We start from the raw sequence: 20,404 nt of genomic DNA, 5'->3' as shown, positions 1-20,404 counted from the left end.
ACTCGCCCATTGAGAAATAGCCGCTCCACAGGCTAACGGCTAGCATGCCAACCATGTCACTCTCCCATTGAGATATAGCTGCTCCACAGGCTAACGGCTAGCATGCTAACCATGTCACTCTCCCATTGAGATATAGCTGCTCCACAGGCTAACGGCTAGCATGCTAACCATGTCACTCTCCCATTGAGATATAGCCGCTCCACAGGCTAACGGCTAGCGTGCTAACCATGATACTATCTCATTCAGGATGAGGTGGTCCACAGGCTAATGGATAGCATGCTAACCATTTCACTATCCCATTCAGGATGAAAACTTATTCAGCCCTTGGATGAACAACACTGAACAGAAGCTAGATCTTCTATTTCCTCTATAAAAAATTTAAAAATGTCTAACATCACTGGATCAAGTCCATAGTTAGTTTTTCAGCTAAATGTGTATATATATATAGATATATATCTATATATATATACAAACAAATACATTCCATGGTTTAAAGGGCAAATCACTTGTCCATGCAATCAGGATTTTGCTGGTCATAGCCTTCATCTTACCTCCCACAATCTTCTTCTGTGGATTTTGTATGACGGTTGGCAACCAACATTAAGGTGCATTACCGCCACCAACTGGAATGGAGTGTGGACCAGAGACAGGAAAGGTATACATCCTACCAACTCCCTCCGTGGTTAGTGTTGGAGTGTACAGTACATCTCTACACCTGTGTGATTGTATACTGGTATTATCACAGTGGGAGAAGAGAGGGCTTGTTGCTGGTGAGGATAGAAGAAGGAATAAAGCCCACAACTCTGAGAGGTTTGGTCTGGTCTTTGGTTTAGTGCCTTCCTATGGCGTCACAGTACAAAGTCATACTGTAGTATACACTGAGTGGACAAAACATTAAGAACACCTGCTATTTCCATGACACAGACTGACCAGGTGAATCCAGGTGAAAGCTATGATCCCTTATTGATGTCACTTGTTAAATCCTCTTCAATCAGTGTAGATGAAAGGGAAGAGACGGGTTAAATAAGGAGTTTAAAGCCTTGAGACAATTGAGACAGATTGTGTATGTGTGTCTTTCAAAGGGTGATTGGGCAAGACAAAATATTTAAGTGCCTTTGAACAGGGTATGGTAGTATGTACCAGGTGCATCTGTTTATGTCAAGAACTGCAACGCTGCTGGGTTTTTCATGCTCAACATTTCCCCATGTGTATCAAGAATGGTCCACCAACAAAAGGACATCCAGCCAATTTGACACAACTGTGGGAAGCAATGGAGTCAACATGGGTGGGGGGGATGGTGTGACTCAATATTTTTATGGTGTTCTTAATGTTTTAATGTCTTAATGTTCCTATGGTGTCACAGCACTGAGTACAGAGTCATACGATCCTATGGTGTCACAGCACTGAGTACAGAGTCATACGATCCTATGGTGTCACAGCACTGAGTACAGAGTCATACGATCCTATGGTGTCACAGCACTGAGTACAGAGTCATACGATCCTATGGTGTCACAGCACTGAGTGCAGAGTCACAGTGTAGTATACGATCCTATGGTGTCACAGCACTGAGTCATACTGTAGTATAGTGTAATAGTTTATCCTCAGTTGACAGACAATATATCATACAGTTGACCTGTAGAAGTATGTTTCCCCATGACAACAGTCCTGATGGAACACAAGGCCATTGATTGGAACAGGAGAGGTTTGTTTCCCCATGACAACAGTCCTGATGGAACACAAGGCCAATGATTGGAACAGGAGAGGTTTGTTTCCCCATGACAACAGTCCTGATGGAACACAAGGCCATTGATTGGAACAGGAGAGGTTTGTTTCCCCATGACAACAGTCCTGATGGAACACAAGGCCAATGATTGGAACAGAAGAGGCAATGAAGCAGGGGGGGGGGGGGGGGGGGGGGGGGAAGAGAGTGCGACCAATCAAATACGAGGGCCTGTCTTTGGAACGCTTCGACAAGTCAGTCGTCATAGAGATTTGTGTGTGTACAGTTACAGTATGTGTCAATGTTTAGAATATATATTTTTTACATATCACATCCACTGATTTGGTCCTCTGTAAACAACAACTCCTCCACATCCTTTTCCTCTCTTCCCTCAGGAGGAGGGGTCTCGCACTGTGCAGTTCTTCAGAAGGCGGGGTCTCGCACTGTGCAGTTCTTCAGAAGGCGGGATCTCGCACTGTGCAGTTCTTCAGAAGGCGGAGTCTCGCACCATCCGGTACATCTGTAGTGATGTCACCTCTACCTCCTGTGGTCTGGAGTTCAGAGCGTTCCCTGTGGGGCTGTATCCTGCCGAGCGGCCCATGGGGCTGAACCCGGTGGTGCGCCCCAGAGGGGTGAAAGCGGTGGAGCGCGTGATGGCGGGACGGCGCAGGAAATGGTTGGACGTCACCAGGTCCCCGTAGCCCTGTGCGTGCGAGAAGGCGTATCCGGAGCGGCGGGAGCTGGTACGCCGCATCCTGGCTCGTCGTGCTGGGAGAGGGGGCGTGGCCTTGGCCTGTCTCACCTTGAACATCACCTGGTAGGGAAGGGAGGGGAGTCAGACAGGAGAGCAGAGTTTAAGATTAGAATGTTTTGTAGGTCAGTAATGATTGTTCTTTCTATTTAAAAGTAAAAGTAAAAATAATAAGGAATACAGGCGAACAAAAACAACAATACCAGGGAATACAACCCTTAAAAGGTCCCCAATTGTCTTTCTGATTCCCATGTCAAATACCCTTTTGAGTGACTAAAATATCCCCCTAATATTTGTTTTGGATAGAAATGCTAAATAATAAGAAGTTTGAAAAGACAGGACAAGTGGGCGGGGAGTTTACATTCATGAGCTCGCCTTGACTGACAGCTCTTTGAAACGCCTACGTCAAGAAACCTGGATGCAATGAGTAGTGTTGCAGTAAAAAAAACATCAAGCAAATTGTGGTGATTAACAAGAGCAACTCAAACAACATTGAAATCGCAATGGGGCGGCAGGGTAGCCTAGTGGTTAGAGGGTTGGACTAGCAGCCGAAAGGTTGGACTAGCAGCCGAAAGGGTTCAAATCCCCGAGCTGACAAGGTAAAAATCTGCCATTCTGCCCCTGAACAGGCAGTTAACCCACTGTTCCTAGGCCGTCATTGAAAATAAGAGTTTGTTCTTAACTGACTTGCCTAGTTAAATAAAGGTTAAAAAAAATAATAAACCAAGTACAGAGCCCTGGGGCACCAGTAGTGGGACATTAAAGAGGACCTAGTGTAGAGCCATACAGAGCCATTTAACCTCATAAATAAATGATGACACGTGTTGTATATGTCTCTTGTGATGCGATTCACAGCAGCACTGACGGATGTGTTGACCTGAACGACCCGTACCCCTCTTTCGTTCCAATAACTAGCGAACACCAGACACAGATGAAGACCTAGCTAGCCAGTAACTAGCGAACACCAGACACAGATGAAGACCTAGCTAGCCAGTAACTAGCTAACACCAGACACAGATGAAGACCTAACTAGCGAACACCAGACACAGATGAAGTCCTAGCTAGCCAGTAACTAGCTAACACCAGACACAGATGAAAGGGGAAACATATACAGTAACTCTTTTTTTTGCCATAATTATATTGGCTGACACCCTACAGTCAAATGTTGGCACCAGTAGAGTAGCTATCCAGCTATGCAAACCACGCCTCTCTGCAAACAGACCTGCTCCGATGTTGGTTACAAGGTGGTACTTATTTAAATGAGGTAAGAGAATATCATGATACCATTGGTGTATTCAAATGAAAGAGTTAGGGTGATGTCACCCTATCCCGTGAATCCAAGTGTTTGACACAGGGGAGGGGACCAGTAACTTTATGATCAAACTTTATCAGTTTAGAAGCAACCGTCATTTTTCATACTTTGAATCCCCAAAACCAGAGTGTGATTGGTCAGTGGTTCCTAGAAGACAGCATGTGGTTGGTTGGTCAGTGTTCCCACCTTGTCGTTGATGGTGGGGCGGAGTTGTATCAACAGGAAGCGGTAGGCAACCACAGGAAGTACACAGAGGATGGAGGTAAGCAGGATGGTCAGCCACACGTTGGGCTGGTTCAGGGAGTTCCTGGCTGTGCCTGATGCAGGGGAGACACACACCTTTAACATGAACGTAAACCACACTGCTTACTCATGTCTTCCTCCTTCAGCTCTATGGGCTAGGAGATAGGGGCTAGGGGCTAGGAGCTAGAATTTGTCTCGGGTCAAGATAGTGTTTCATGACGAGTAGTGTTGTGTACAATGACTTATATTATTTTCTGTCATTGTAAGTAAGAATTTGCTCTTAACTGACGTGCCTAGTTAAATATAGGTTAAATGTAAATGTTTTTTTAAAAGTGTAGGGTTGTAGTGTTATAGTGTAGTGTAGTAGTGTAGGGTAGGGTTGTAGCGTAGTGTTGTGTAGTGTAGGGTAGTGTAGTAGGGTAGGGTTGTGTAGTGTAGTGTGGTTGTGTAGGGTTGTAGTGTAGTGTAGTAGGGTAGGGTTATAGTGTAGTGTAGTAGGGTAGGGTTGTAGTGTAGTGTAGTAGGGTAGGGTTGTGTAGTGTTGTGTAGGGTAGGGTAGTGTAGTAGGGTAAGGTTGTGTAGTGTAGTGTGGTTGTGTAGGGTTGTAGTGTAGTGTGGTGTAGTGTTGTGATGGCTCACCGATGAAGGGGAAGGATGCAGGGAAGGTGATATGCGTGCCATTACTGTACATGCTGAAGGTGACAACAAAGTACATGGCCAGACTCCCCCACACAAAGAACTGGTTGACCGCTGTCCAGTAGGACATGTCCAGACACAGCTACAGGGAGAGGGAGAGGGGGGGGGGGTTAGGACCGTCCTCTTGCAAGATACAGGAAATAAACACATGAGAATATATAACTGATGAATAAACACCTGAGGCGGACAAACAACTGCCCATGGACAGACCGTTGGCTATTCAGTCAGGCCAGGTACAGGCAGTTTACATAAATGAACTCACACAGTCGTCCGGAACAGCTGATGCTCTCATACATGACTCAGTGTTGCTTGCCTCGAAGCGAGCATAGAAGTAATTTAGCTCGTCTGGTATAGACTGTACACTCAAAGTTCAGAGATTCTACCTTGATGTATGTTTCCAGTCGTTGACTGTGTTGTACTGTACCTGTATACAGACGGTGATGACCAGACAGGTCTGGGCCAGCAGGGCGAAGGACTGGTAGTCAGCAATGTCTCGCCCGTCGTCTCGGACCGTGTCGTACATGGCAGCGTAGGGGATGAAGAACAGCACTACAGAGCTGTAGACACTGTGGAGCGCGCACTTAAAGAAGGCTGTCTTACTGAAGTACTGATTCAGCTGGCCTGGAACATACAGACTGGGGTGCTGGAAACTCCACATGTCATTCACATCCTGGACACCAGAGGGAGACAGAGATAGATACACTGGTAATGCTGTGTTTTCTTACCTGGTTAAACAGACTCATGCCTAGTCAAATCAAATCAAATTGTATTAGTCATCTGCGCCGAATACAACAGGTGTAGACACTGTAGACCTTACAGTGAAATGCTTACTTACAAGCCCTTAACCGACAGTGCAGTTAAAAAAAAATCTGGATAAGAATAAGAGATAAAAGTAACAAGTAATTAAAGAGGAGCAGTAAAAAAATAATATATACAGGGTATTACGGTACAGAGTCAATGTGGAGGCTATATACAGGGTATTACGGTACAGAGTCAATGTGGAGGCTATATACAGGGTATTACGGTACAGAGTCAATGTGGAGGCTATATACAGGGTATTACGGTACAGAGTCAATGTGGAGGCTATGTACAGGGGATACCGGTACAGAGTCAATGTGGAGGCTATATACAGGGGGGAGCCGGTACAGAGTCAATGTGGAGGCTATATACAGGGGATACTGGTACAGAGTCAATGTGGAGGCTTTGTACAGGGGTTACCGGTACAGAGTCAATGTGGAGGCTATATACAGGGGGTACTGGTACAGAGTCAATGTGGGGGGGCACCGGTTAGTTGAGGTAGCATGTACATGTAGGTAGAGTTAATATAGGTAATGCTGTGTTCTTTTACCTGGTCAGACAGACTCATGCCCAGTACAGGAAGTGCCGTGTTCTTTTACCTGGTCAGACAGACTCATGCCCAGTACAGGAAGTGCCGTGTTCTCTTACCTGGTCAAACAGACTCATGCCCAGTACAGGAAGTGCTGTGTTCTCTTACCTGGTCAAACAGACTCATGCCCAGTACAGGAAGTGCTGTGTTCTCTTACCTGGTCAAACAGACACATGCCCAGTACAGGAAGTGCTGTGTTCTCTTACCTGGTCAAACAGACTCATGCCCAGTACAGGAAGTGCTGTGTTCTCTTACCTGGTCAAACAGACTCATGCCCAGTACAGGAAGTGCTGTGTTCTCTTACCTGGTCAAACAGACTCATGCCCAGTACAGGAAGTGCTGTGTTCTCTTACCTGGTCAAACAGACTCATGCCCAGTACAGGAAGTGCTGTGTAGACCAGGTTATACAGAGTGATGAACCACTCATCATAGACCGTCTGGAAGACATGAGACATGAAAAATGATGTGAACACTGAATAGTTGTTAAGGAAATATGTGTATACTGTACAATCAATAGGTATATACTGTACAATCAATATGTATATACTGCAGGAGTTGAATTGGGTGAAGGTTTGGATAGAATTATATAAATAAAAACCATGAGAGGGTCTCTCTCTCCCCTCTCCCTCTTACCTGTGCTGAGAAGCCGCAGAAGAAGGCGTACCAGAAGTGAACGAAGGTAAAGGTGAAGTTCTTGTAGAAGAAGTAGCGCAGGAACTTACACATCCTCAGGTAGGACCAGCGGCCATGGACCAGGAGGAGGCGCTGTAGAGAACATTTTAAATGGCTCCACACTTTACAGTAAAACAACTAAATTCAAACAATAAAAACAAATAATAAAATGATGAATAAAATAAGGTAAAAGTTTCCTGGTGTGTGGCGCTTTTACCTCGAGAAAGCGGAACTGAGCAAAGGAGTAGTCTGAGGACAGGACCGCCTGCATCCCTTCCTGACCGCTTATACCTACACCTATATGAGCAGCTGGAGAGAGAGGGGAAGAGAGGAGGAGGGAGAGAGAGAGAGAGAGGAGGAAGAGAGTGGAGGGAGGGAGGGGGGGAGGAGAGAGAGAGGGGGGGAGGAGAGAGAGAGAGGAAGGAGAGAGAAAGGGGAGGGAGGGAGGGAGGGAGAGAAGGAGAGGGAAAGGGGAGGGAGGGAAGGGGGGAGAGAGAGCGATAGGGGAGGAATGAGAGAGGAGGAGGGAGAGAGAGGGAAGGGAGGCAGAGACAGGGGAGGGAGGCAGAGAGGAGGAAGAGAGTGGAGGGGGAGAGAGAGGGGGAGGAAAGAGAGAGGGGAGGAGGGAGAGAGAGAGAGGGGAGGAGGAGGGAGAGAGAGAGAGGGGAGGAGGAGGGAGAGAGAGAGAGGGGGGAGGAGGGAGAGAGAGAGAGGGGGGAGAAGAGAGAGAGGGGGGGAGGGAGGGAGAGAGAGGGGGGGAGAGAGATAGGGGAGGGAGGCAGAGAGAGAGGGGAGGAAGGAGAGCAGGAGGGAGAAAGAGAGAGAAGGGGATAGAGGTGGAAGAGAAAAGGTCAGAGTCAGCTATGTCTTAAATATTGAAATAGGGTGCCGTTTGGGACTCTTCCCGGGGTCCACACAGAACATGAAACATGATGTAATATAGAGCATTAATAGACAAGAACAGCTCAAGGACAAAAAATATATATAAAAAATCATACACACAAACTATCTAGGTCAAATAGGGGAGAGGGGTTGCTTTATCTGTTTTCGGAAACCAGGTTTGCCTTTTATTTTAGCAATATGAGATGGAACAGAGTTCCATGCAATATTGGCTCTATATAATACTGTACACTTTCGAAAATTTGTTCTGAATTTGAGGACTGTGAAAAGACCCCTGGTGTCAGAGCTGTGTGTAAGTTGACTATGCAAACCATTTGGAATTTCCAACGCATTAATGTTTCATATAAAAACAAGAAGTGATGCAGTCAGTCTCTCCTCAACTCTTAGCCAAGAGAGACTGGCATGAATAGTATTGATATCTTCCCTCTGACTACAATGAAGAACAAGATGTTCCGCTCTGTTCTGGGCCAGATGCAGCTTAAATAGGTCTTTCTTTGCAGCGCTGGACCACACGACTGGACAATAATCAAGATTAGATAAAACTAGGGCCTGCAGAACTTGCTTTGTGGAGTGTGGTGTCAAAAAAAGCAGAGCATCTCTTTATTACGGACATACCTCTCCCCATCTTTACAACCAGTGAATCTATATGTTTTGACCATGACAGTTTACAATCTAAGGTAACACCAAGGAATTTAGTCTCTTCAATGTGTTCAACAGCCACACTTTTCATTAGTAGACTCAGCTGAGGTCTAGAACTTAGGAAATGATTTGTACAAAATACAATGCTGTTAGTTTTAGAGATATTCAGGACCAGTTTATTACTGGCCACCCATTCCAAAACAGACTGCAACTCTTTGTAAAGGGTTTTAGTGACTTCATTAGCTGTGGTTGCTGATGCGTATAGTATATGGTTGAATCATCAGCATACATGGACACACATGCTTTGTTTAATGCCAGTGGCAGGTCATTGGTAGAGGGCCTAGAGAGCTGCCTTGCGGTACACCACACTTTACTTGACATTAGAGAAGCTTCCATTAAAGAAAGCTTTTTGAGTTCTATTAGATAGATAGCTCTGAATCCACGATATGGCAGAGGTTTAAAAGCCAAAACACATACGTTTACTCAACCACAGGTTATAGTCAATAATATCAAAGGTTGCACTGAAATCTAACAGTCCCGCTCCCACAATCTTTTTTTTTATAACATTCTTTTTATTATCAATTTCTTTGTACCTTTAATCATGCTGACGTCATTGGCCCCGTCTCCTATGGCCAGAGTGACAGCCTGTTTGTATTTCTTGACCAGCTCAACCACCTGGGCTTTCTGTAGTGGTGTCACTCTACAGCAGATCACTGTCTTACACAGACAGGCTGTACGCAGGAACAACAGCTCCATGCTATGCTCCAGGGCATAGGCCTGATGGGGAGAGAGAGGAGGTTAGATGGTAGGCCTGATGGGGGGAGAGAGAGGAGGTTAGATATGGTAGGCCTGATGGGGAGAGAGAGGAGGTTAGATGGTAGGCCTGATGGGGAGAGAGAGGAGGTTAGATGGTAGGCCTGATGGGGGGAGAGAGAGGAGGTTAGATATGGTAGGCCTGATGGGGAGAGAGAGGAGGTTAGATGGTAGGCCTGATGGGGAGAGAGAGGAGGTTAGATGGTAGGCCTGATGGGGAGAGAGAGGAGGTTAGATGGTAGGCCTGATGGGGAGAGAGAGGAGGTTAGATGGTAGGCCTGATGGGGAGAGAGAGGAGGTTAGATGGTAGGCCTGATGGGGAGAGAGAGGAGGTTAGATGGTAGGCCTGATGGGGAGAGAGAGGAGGTTTGAGGGTAGGCCTGATGGGGAGAGAGAGGAGGTTAGATAGTAGGCCTGATGGGGAGGAGGTTAGATGGTAGGCCTGATGGGGAGAGAGAGGAGGTTAGATGGTAGGCCTGATGGGGAGAGAGAGGAGGTTAGGTGGTAGGCCTGATGGGGAGAGAGAGGAGGTTAGATGGTATGCCTGACTAGAATAAAATAGAATAGGAAAGGAGGAAGGAAGGAAAGCAAGTGGTCTCTGAGACCTTGATTGAGAAAAACTGTTCTAAATAAAGTTACCAATTTTGTGGATAAATACCGGGAGGAACAGAACCGTACAGAGGTGTCCCAGTAAATACCAGGAGAAACAGGACCGTACAGAGGTGTCCCAGTAAATACCAGGAGAAATAGAACCGTACAGCAGTGTCTTAGTAAATACCAGGAGGAACAGAACCGTACAGAGGTGTTCCAGTAAATACCAGGAGAAACAGTACTGTGTCTTTATGTGTCTCACCAGACTGTGTCCGTTGATGACCAGGCCGTACTCCCCATTCACCTCCTCATCCCTGACCACCTTCGGCTTGTTACCCAGAGTCCTCTCTGGCATGAAGATGGCCTCCTCCTCTGCACCTGGTTTCATTGTGCTCAATACATTCCTGGTTCAACACCAAAACAATTCCTGTCATCTCATACTATTGATAACTGTCTATGTTATCAACATGTGGTGGGCGATTCTGGTTATAGAGAGCTACATTAATGACAGGTTTTATTCCAATTCAGCTATAGCACACCTGAATCAAATAATCAACTAATCAGTCTTCCAGGCCATGATTAGTTGAATAAGATGTATCAGTGCAGGGTTGGTGTAAATCCTGCACACAGGGTGTTAGTATTGGGGTCAGTGCGGGCAGGGTGGTGTGGTTATGATGTCACTTCCCCTGACCTCAGTTCCTGTCTGACATCATCCGGGTTGTTGGCCGACACGATGAAGATGTCGTTCATCTCCTCACGCAGCATGTTGCACGAGTAGCCAATGTTCTCCGCCGTCTCTGTCACATGACAACACACAATGTAATTGGTGGAGACAGACAGTGGCAAGGACAGAGTTACATGTATATTGTTCATGTTCCAGGCTGACTACATTGCAGTTGCCTGCCAGATCTCACATTGCGTGAATAGGTGTTTAACATAGCGTGACTGCAATGTAGTCGTCCTGGAACGCAACCATGGTTAGACCAGAAAAGAGGGTTAGAGATAGATTTAAGATTAGAGGTAAGTTTAGATAGATACGGTTAGATAGTGTTAGATAATGTTAGAGGTAATGTTAGATAGATAGGGTCAGATAGTGTTAGATAATGTTAGAGGTAATGTTAGATCATTTTAGAGATAAGGTTAGATAGATAATGTTAGACAGTTAAGGTTAGATCATGTTAGAGATAAGGTTAGATAGATAATGTTAGACAGTTAAGGTTAGATCATGTTAGAGATAAGGTTAGATAGATAATGTTAGAGGTAAGGTTAGATTGATAGGGTTAGAGATAAGGTTAGATAGATAAGGTTCCTTGGTGACCAACCCTGTATCTTTGATTGATTGATTGATTGATTGGCTAACCCTGATCTTTGATAGATTGAGTGATTGATTGATTGATTGATTGACTAACCCTGTTTGTCGCCGGTGAGCACCCAAATCTTGATGTCAGCTTTGGCGAGCTGCTCGATGGTCTGTGGCACTCCATCCTGGAGCTTATCCTCTATGGCTGTAGCCCCCAGCAACTACACACACACACACACACACACACACACACACACACACACACACACACACACACACACACACACACACACACACACACACACACAGGAGAGAAATTAAATCATTCCTACCATCAGGTCTTACTCTTTATCAAAATGTAAAAACTAAATCTGTTCCTGGTTCAGTGTTAAAGCCTTCCTACCACCAGGTCTTTCTCTATCTCCTCATAGAGCAGGTCTAGCTTGTCCTCTCGGTCCTCCAGGGCTGTGCTGGCCTCATGGTGGCGCTGTTTCCACCTGCTAAAATACTCCTCATCCAAGTCCTTATAGGCCAAAGCCAGGGTCCGCAGGCCCTCACCAGCATACTCCTGCATGGACAGGACACACACACACAATACACACACGTTGCATTTTTCAGTTTTTTACATTACGGGATTACGTTTTTGACGTGATCCACCACCCTGACCACTGTGCTCCCGTTTCGTTTTAACAGAATGTCATGTCGGGAGATCAGGATGGTGAAAAGAGGATATGACCTTCTATAACAGATGCACGAGGAGGGAGAGAGACAGATAGTCTGTATGCCTAACACATGTACAGACATAAATACTCCCCCCCCACCCCTAACCTTAACCCCCCCAACCTAACCTTAACCCCCCCACCCTAACCTTAAACCCCACCACCACCCCCACATATGTTTACATTGCCAAATAAAGTGAAATAGATAATAAACTAAAGTGAAATAAAACATTTTTTTAAATTACAGTCGTGGCCAAAAGTATTGAGAATGACACAAATACAAATTTTCACAAAGTCTGCTGCCTCAGTTTGTATGATGGCAATTTGCATATACTCCAGAATGGTATGAAGAGTGATCAGATGAATTGCAATTCATTGCAAAGTCCCTCTTTGCCACGCAAATGAACTGAATCCCCCCAAAAAACATTTCCACTGCCTTTCAGCCATGCCACAAAAGGACCTGCTGACATCATGTCAGTGATTCTCTCGTTGACGAGGACAAGGCTGGAGATCATCCAGAAAAAAGCTTGTCCAGAGAAGACAAGGTGAGCGCTACCATCAGTCCTGTGTCATGCCAACAGTAAAGCATCCTGAGACCATTCATGTGTGGGGTTGCTTCTCAGCCAAGGGAGTGGGCTCACTCACAATTTTGCCTAAGAACACAGCCATGTATAAAGAATGGTACCAACACATCCTCCGAGAGCAACTTCTCCCAACCGTAAACATTACAATCACAGAAGGTCCATTTCAAATGTTATATTATTATTAAGTATATATACAGTGTTGTAACGATGTGCAAATAGTTCAAGTACAAAAGGGAAAAATAAATAAAAATAAATATGGGTTGTATTTACAATGGTCACAAATCTTGCTGCTGTGATGGCACACTGGTATTTCACCCAGTAGATATGGGAGTTTATCAAAATTGGATTTGTTTCAAATTATTTGTGGGTCTGTGTAATCTGAGGGAAATACGCAGCTCAGTTTCCACCTCATTTTGTGGGCAGTGTGCACATAGCCTGTCTTCTCTTGAGAGCCAGATCTGCCTACGGCGGCCTTTCTCAATAGCAAGGCTATGCTCACTGAGTCTGTACATAGTCAAAGCTTTCCTTAAGTTTTGGTCAGTTACAGTGGTCAGATATTCTGCCGCTGTGCACTCTCTGTAGGGCCAAATAGCATTCTAGTTTGCTCTGTTTATTTGTTAATTACTTGACACATAGGAAAGAATTATCTTTTTGTTTTCTCGTGACTCTCTCTCTCTCTGTATCACAGACTCTCACACACACACACACTCTCTCTTACGTTGAGGTGTTCAGTGGTGACGTCCATCAGCTTGGTACAGGACTGGTCCAGCCTCTCATAGACCATGGTGTCTGCTCCTTTACAATACAGACACAGCTTCCCCTCTGGACTCCGCACTGTAGTGCACACACACACACACACACACACACACACACACACACACACAGCGCCCCCCCAGACACACACACACACACACAGCGCCCCCCCCCCAGACACACACACACACACACACACACACACACAGCGCCCCCCCAGACACACACACACACACACAGCGCCCCCCCCCCCCCCCCCCCAGACACACACACACACACACACACACACACACACACACACAAACACAGAGTTAGGCTACATCCCTTACAGACATAGTACAGTGAGAAAGAAGCTAAATCTCTCATGGTTTGTGTTCACCGATGACGGACATCCTCTTGCGGACGTTGTTGAAGTCGAGGATGGCGAGCAGCTCGTAGCTGCGTTGTTTTCCCATCTCTACGATAGTGACGCTCTCTGGCGTGCGCGAGCGGAACACGAAGCCAAAGTTGCGCGCTGCGGTTACCAAAGCACCTTCGTCAGGTGACTGGGCCTGGTACAGCAACTCACCTGTAGAGAGGTAGTGAGGTCATTTCCTGTTGTTAGAGGAAGTGGTCATAGCTATCGTTCTCTCTTTTTGTTGCCTACATACATGAATATGGATAAACATGCAATCTTCCCTTTCTGACACAATTTCATAATCTCAACAATCTCAACAAGCAAAAACAAACATGCTCCTCACTTTCACAAACACTCTCTCTCTATCCCTACCCCCATCTCTCTCCCCATCCCTCTCTTCTCACCCTCCTCTCACTCTCCCTCCCTCTCCTCTCCCCTTTCCTCCCCTCTCCTCCCCCTCCCCCTTGCTCTCTCCCCGTCTCTCCCTCCTACTCTCCCCTCCCTCCATCCCTCCCCTCTCCTCCCTCCCTTCCCTCCCTCCCTCCGTCCCCCCCCTCCCTCTCCTCTCCTCCATCTTCTCACCCTCTGTCTTCTCCTCAGCCATAACAGTGTGACAGAGGGCCAGTGTTCTGAAGAAGGAGTGGACCTCCACATTCTCCAGCTTTACAGCCTCCACCAGGGAGTGGTCATGGAAGGAGAATTGATGGTCAGCAAGAGGGTTGAAGGACCAGTCCACTGTCTCTGTGTGCTCGTTGATCTCCAATCTCTGGCCAGTGTAGTCAAATACATCTCCTGGAGAACAGAATAAAGACTTGATGAGTTCATATGGGGTTCCTCACAATGGAGGAGGGATTCATGCAAACCTGTGATTGTGTGTGTGTGTGCGTTCATGTGTGTGCGACATGCATGTGTGTTTCTGTATTCTTCCATACACACTTCCTTGCCTGCCTATGTATCATCTGAACCTCACCGTAGCTCTTCCTAGTTACCATCTGAACCACACCGTAGCCCTTCCTAGTTACCATCTGAACCACACCGTAGCCCTTCCTAGTTACCATCTGAACATCACCGTAGCCCTTCCTAGTTACCATCTGAACCTCACCGTAGCCCTTCCTAGTTACCATGTGAACCACACCGTAGCTCTTCCTAGTTACCATCTGAACCTCACCGTAGCCCTTCCTAGTTACCATCTGAACCACACCGTAGCCCTTCCTAGTTACCATCTGAACCTCACCGTAGCTCTTCCTATGTACCATCTGAACCACACCGTAGCCCTTCCTAGTGACCATCTGAACCACACCGTAGCCCTTCCTAGTTACCATCTGAACCTCACCGTAGCCCTTCCTAGTTACCATCTGAACCTCACCGTAGCCCTTCCTAGTTAACATCTAAATCACACCGTAGCCCTTCCTAGTTACCATCTGAACCTCACCGTAGCCCTTCCTAGTTACCATCTGAACCTCACCGTAGCCCTTCCTAGTTACCATCTGATCCACACCGTAGCCCTTCCTAGTTACCATCTGAACCTCACCGTAGCCCTTCCTAGTTACCATCTGAACCACACCGTAGCCCTTCCTAGTTACCATCTGAACCTCACCGTAGCCCTTCCTAGTTACCATCTGAACCACACCGTAGCCCTTCCTAGTTACCATCTGAACCTCACCGTAGCCCTTCCTAGTGACCATCTGAACCTCACCGTAGCCCTTCCTAGTTACCATCTGAACCACACCGTAGCCCTTCCTAGTTACCATCTGAACCTCACCGTAGCCCTTCCTAGTTACCATCTGAACCACACCGTAGCCCTTCCTAGTTACCATCTGAACCTCACCGTAGCCCTTCCTAGTTACCATCTGAACCACACCGTAGCCCTTCCTAGTTACCATCTGAACCTCACCGTAGCCCTTCCTAGTTACCATCTGAACCTCACCGTAGCCCTTCCTAGTTACCATCTGAACCACACCGTAGCCCTTCCTAGTTACCATCTGAACCTCACCGTAGCCCTTCCTAGTTACCATCTGAACCTCACCGTAGCCCTTCCTAGTTACCATCTGAACCACACCGTAGCCCTTCCTAGTTACCATCTGAACCACACCGTAGCCCTTCCTAGTGACCATCTGAACCTTACGTAGACCTTCCTAGTTACCATCTGAACCTCACCGTAGCCCTTCCTAGTGACCATCTGAACCACACCGTAGCCCTTCCTAGTTACCATCTGAACCACACCGTAGCCCTTCCTAGTGACCATCTGAACCTCACCGTAGCCCTTCCTAGTTACCATCTGAACCACACCGTAGCCCTTCCTAGTTACCATCTGAATCTCACCGTAGCCCTTCCTAGTGACCATCTGAACCACACCGTAGCCCTTCCTAGTTACCATCTGAACCTCACAGTATCCCTTCCTAGTTACCATCTGATCCTCACCATAGCACTTCCTAGTTACCATCTGAACCACACCGTAGCCCTTCCTAGTTACCATCTGAACCACACCGTAGCCCTTCCTAGTTACCATCTGAACCACACCCTAGCCCTTCCTAGTTACCATCTGAACCACACCGTAGCCCTTCCTAGTGACCATCTGAACCTCACCGTAGCCCTTCCTAGTTACCATCTGAACCACACCGTAGCCCTTCCTAGTGACCATCTGAATCTCACCGTAGCCCTTCCTAGTTACCAGCTGAACCTCACCGTAGCCCTTCCTAGTTACCATCTGAACCTCACCGTAGCCCTTCCTAGTTACCATCTGAATCTCACCGTAGCCCTTCCTAGTTACCATCTGAATCACACCGTAGCCCTTCCTAGTTACCATCTGAATCACACCGTAGCCCTTCCTAGTTACCATCTGAACCTCACCGTAGCCCTTCCTAGTGACCATCTGAACCACACCGTAGCCCTTCCTAGTTACCATCTGAACCTCACCGTAGCCCTTCCTAGTTACCATCTGAACATCACCGTAGCCCTTCCTAGTTACCATCTGAACCTCACCGTAGCCCTTCCTAGTTACCATCTGAACCTCACCGTAGCCCTTCCTAGTTACCATCTGAACCTCACCGTAGCCCTTCCTAGTTACCATCTGAACCACACCGTAGCCCTTCCTAGTTACCATCTGAACCACACCGTAGCCCTTCCTAGTTACCATCTGAACCTCACCGTAGCCCTTCCTAGTGACCATCTGAACCACACCGTAGCCCTTCCTAGTTACCATCTGACCAACACAGTAGCCCTTCCTAGTTACCATCTGAACCTCACCGTAGCCCTTCCTAGTTACCATCTGAACCTCACCGTAGCCCTTCCTAGTTACCATCTGAACCACACCGTAGCCCTTCCTAGTTACCATCTGAACCACACCGTAGCCCTTCCTAGTTACCATCTGAACCTCACCGTAGCCCTTCCTAGTGACCATCTGAACCTCACCGTAGCCCTTCCTAGTTACCATCTGAACCTCACCGTAGCACTTCCCGTTGATAGAACACTTGTTGAAGATCATGATGTTCTGAGTGAGTGTTCCGGTCTTGTCCGAGAAGATGTATTTGATCTGACCCAGCTCCTCGTTCAGCGTGGTGGTCCGGGCCTTGGCCGGGGTGTCACTACGGGCATGGTACATCTTCCTGTCCCAGTCGATGTAGAAACTGTTGCCCAGACGGATGACCTCCACACTGCAACACACATACAGGAATAATTCATGACATTTCATACAGTAGAACCAAAGCGCAGACAATGTATCTGCAAGGTACAGTATCTCAAATAGGCAGAAATACAGAAATACAAAAACAGACTCTCTCTCTCACACACACACCTGACGTAGAGGGAGATGGGTACGACGGTGTTAAGGATGATAACATAGGACCAGAAGGTGAGGAAGGAGGAGAAGGGAGTGTCAACTCCGTCCTGTCTGGGCAGGAAGGCCGTGAACTCTGACCCCCAGCGTTGCTCCCAGATCCGGTTGCCGATGGCCAGGATCATGCACATGAACGCCAGGAAGCCAAAGATCTGACGGGGGAAGGAGGAGTTAATAGGTCAAGAGGTCAACAGGTGAGAAGAGAGATGTGAAGGCTGACAGAAACTATAGATAATTAAATTGAACCCAGTGTAATAGATAAAACACCAAATTGGAAATGAGAGATGCCCAGTGAATGTTAAAATGAAGATCTTAATGAAACCAACAACAGTCTAACAGCTGGACTCACACAAAGGACGAGCACGTTCATCAGGCGGTCGATGCTGGTCCTCTTGAACGTGGTCTTCCCACAGTTCTGCATCAGTTTAGTCTCTGGACCTGGACCACAACCGGACCACAGGGTTAGTATTAAGTAAGAATTTAGAAGACAACTAAACAGCTGATAATTGACACAACCTCAATGTATAGAAGAATAGCTTTTAATAAAGGTTAGAAGCAAAATCTATTTGGTCAGTTAGTGTTAGGTATTCCCGGTTGAGGTTCATTATCTATACTGGCCAGCAGAGGGCGGTGTTAACTAACCTGTGAGCCAGAACTTGCCCTTACCTCTGCAAGCATTTCACTGTAAAGTCTACACCTGACAAATACAAGTTTATTGGATTTGACCCTTATCCTCTCACCCTCCGAACAGCACCAGTCTTGACCTCTAACCTCTTACCTCCGAACAGCACAAGTCCTGACCTTTAACCTCTCACCTCAGAACAGTACCAGTCCTGACCTCTAACCTCTCACCTCCGAACAGCACCAGTCCGAAGCACCACTCTGTGTTCCTGAGGGTGCAGCCCCTCAGCAGGATCTTGTTGTTGTCCAGAGAGTATTTCTGACCAGCGTTTGTCAATGTTCCTGTGAAACGGTCCAGCCGGTTGTTGGGTGGCTCACAGCGCACCTCCCCTGGACAGGGTCAGGAGAAGAGGATGAGACACAGGGTTAGAAGGAGAGGATGAGACACAGGGTTAGAAGGAGAGGATGATACACAGGGTTAGAAGGAGAGGATGAGACACAGGGTTAGGAGGAGAGGATGAGACACAGGGTTAGGAGAAGAGGATGAGACACAGGGTTAGAAGGAGAGGAGGATGAGACACAGGGTTAGGAGAAGAGGATGACACACAGGGTTAGGAGAAGAGGATGAGACACAGGGTTAGAAGGAGAGGATGAGACACAGGGTTAGGAGAAGAGGATGAGACACAGGGTTAGAAGGAGAGGATGAGACACAGGGTTAGAAGGAGAGGATGAGACACAGGGTTAGGAGGAGAGGATGAGACACAGGGTTAGGAGGAGAGGATGAGACACAGGGTTAGGAGGAGAGAAGAGGATGAGACACAGGGTTAGGAGGAGAGGAGGATGAGACACAGGGTTAGGAGGAGAGGATGAGACACAGGGTTAGGAGGAGAGGATGAGACACAGGGTTAGGAGGAGAGGATGAGACACAGGGTTAGGAGGAGAGGATGAGACACAGGGTTAGGAGAAGAGGACGAGACACAGGGTTAGAAGGAGAGGATGAGACACAGGGTTAGGAGGAGAGGATGAGACACAGGGTTAGGAGAAGAGGATGAGACACAGGGTTAGGAGAAGAGAAGAGGATGAGACACAGGGTTAGGAGGAGAGGATGAGACACAGGGTTAGGAGGAGAGGAGGATGAGACACAGGGTTAGGAGGAGAGGATGAGACACAGGGTTAGGAGGAGAGGATGAGACACAGGGTTAGGAGAAGAGGACGAGACACAGGGTTAGAAGGAGAGGATGAAACACAGGGTTAGGAGAAGAGGATGAGACACAGGGTTAGAAGGAGAGGATGAGACACTAGGGTTAGGAGGAGAGGATGAGACACAGGGTTAGGAGGAGAGGATGAGACACAGGGTTAGGAGGAGAGGATGAGACACAGGGTTAGGAGGAGAGGATGAGACACAGGGTTAGGAGGAGAGAAGAGTGGGTATTCATATGTTTAAAACATCATTCATTTACTAGAGCACTGAACCCACATCTGATTTAAATATGCTGCTGTGTTTTTCTCTGGCATTTGGCTTCATGCTTTTATGATCATTATGGCGTGGCTACAAAGCAGGAGCAGTATGACTTTTTCCCCAGACTCTGATCAAAGGTCAGTTTATGCATTTCCCCCTTAATGGTTAATATTAGGATTTGGCTGATCCTGGATCTGTATCTAAGGGAAACTTCTACCCAGAGATAATACGTAGAAAGTGTCTAACCAACCCTCAGTGTAACTCACCATTGAAAGCCGCCAGGCTGTGGATCTTGTCTCCCATGTCTCCTGTTACTGTCAGAGCCTGCTTCACTTTTAGATTGGTCTCTCTGAGAGGTGGAGGGGAGAGGAGGAGAAAGAGGAGAAAGAAGAGAAGGAGGAGAAGGAGGGGAGAAGAGAAGGAGGAGGAGAAGGAGGAGAAGATGGGCAGAGGAGGAGGAGAAGGAGAGAAGAGGAAGAGAAGAAGAAGAGGAGAAGGAGGAGAAGATGGGCAGAGGAGGAGGAGAAGGAGAGAAGAGGAAGAGAAGAAGAGGGGGAGGAGGAGAAGAGGAGAAGGAGGAGAAGATGGGCAGAGGAGGAGGAGAAGGAGAGAAGAGGATGAGGAGAAGGAGCAGGGAGGGAGATAAGGTATGAGGAGTGAGTACTAATAGACATAAGCTTAGTAAACTGAAACACACACACACACACACACACACACAGACACAGACCCGTCCAGTTCAGCAGTCTCTATGTAGACCAGGTTGAGAGGTTCACTACTAGAGAGCAGCAACAGGTCTGCCTGAAATCGCACAGAGATTCACAGAATCAGATTCACTGACTATCAAATACACTGAATATAGGCACCAGATTCACACCCAGTCTATCAGGATGGTCTCCTACACAATAGACTAACAGTGAGGTACAGTATGTTTCAGGGCTGAATCAGTATGTTTTAAGGAACTAACAGTTAGGTTGGTTCAGTTCTGTTCTCACCGTAACAAACTGGTTGTTTT

The 20,404-nt window shown here is 47.1% G+C and overlaps 1 protein-coding gene across 1 annotated transcript in view; it reads right to left on the bottom strand.

Annotated features, from left to right (window-relative positions):
• Positions 1-1,914: 1,914 nt before the first annotated feature.
• Positions 1,915-20,404, bottom strand: part of LOC139389366 (phospholipid-transporting ATPase ID-like) — a 49,507-nt gene continuing 31,017 nt past the window's right edge. Inside the window, exons 7-28 of the mRNA XM_071136078.1 lie at positions 20,385-20,404; positions 20,120-20,190; positions 19,659-19,741; positions 18,165-18,323; positions 17,662-17,750; positions 17,271-17,464; positions 16,922-17,130; positions 14,060-14,269; positions 13,460-13,648; positions 13,046-13,161; positions 11,428-11,592; positions 11,134-11,245; positions 10,416-10,521; positions 9,987-10,128; positions 8,914-9,097; positions 6,999-7,090; positions 6,743-6,874; positions 6,463-6,546; positions 5,147-5,392; positions 4,666-4,804; positions 3,970-4,100; positions 1,915-2,534 (exon numbers count right to left, since the gene is read on the bottom strand). The exon at positions 20,385-20,404 is cut by the window's right edge and continues 53 nt beyond it. Of these exons, the coding sequence (XP_070992179.1) occupies positions 2,208-2,534; positions 3,970-4,100; positions 4,666-4,804; positions 5,147-5,392; positions 6,463-6,546; positions 6,743-6,874; positions 6,999-7,090; positions 8,914-9,097; positions 9,987-10,128; positions 10,416-10,521; positions 11,134-11,245; positions 11,428-11,592; positions 13,046-13,161; positions 13,460-13,648; positions 14,060-14,269; positions 16,922-17,130; positions 17,271-17,464; positions 17,662-17,750; positions 18,165-18,323; positions 19,659-19,741; positions 20,120-20,190; positions 20,385-20,404 (3,200 nt within the window). The 3' untranslated portion in view covers positions 1,915-2,207. The remainder of the gene's footprint in view (positions 2,535-3,969; positions 4,101-4,665; positions 4,805-5,146; positions 5,393-6,462; positions 6,547-6,742; positions 6,875-6,998; positions 7,091-8,913; positions 9,098-9,986; positions 10,129-10,415; positions 10,522-11,133; positions 11,246-11,427; positions 11,593-13,045; positions 13,162-13,459; positions 13,649-14,059; positions 14,270-16,921; positions 17,131-17,270; positions 17,465-17,661; positions 17,751-18,164; positions 18,324-19,658; positions 19,742-20,119; positions 20,191-20,384) is intronic.

This window comes from Oncorhynchus clarkii, chromosome 30 (genome assembly GCF_045791955.1).
Source record: "Oncorhynchus clarkii lewisi isolate Uvic-CL-2024 chromosome 30, UVic_Ocla_1.0, whole genome shotgun sequence".
Lineage (NCBI taxonomy): Eukaryota > Metazoa > Chordata > Actinopteri > Salmoniformes > Salmonidae > Oncorhynchus > Oncorhynchus clarkii.
Note: the sequence above shows the minus strand (reverse complement) of the source record. Positions and strands in the feature narration are given on the sequence as shown.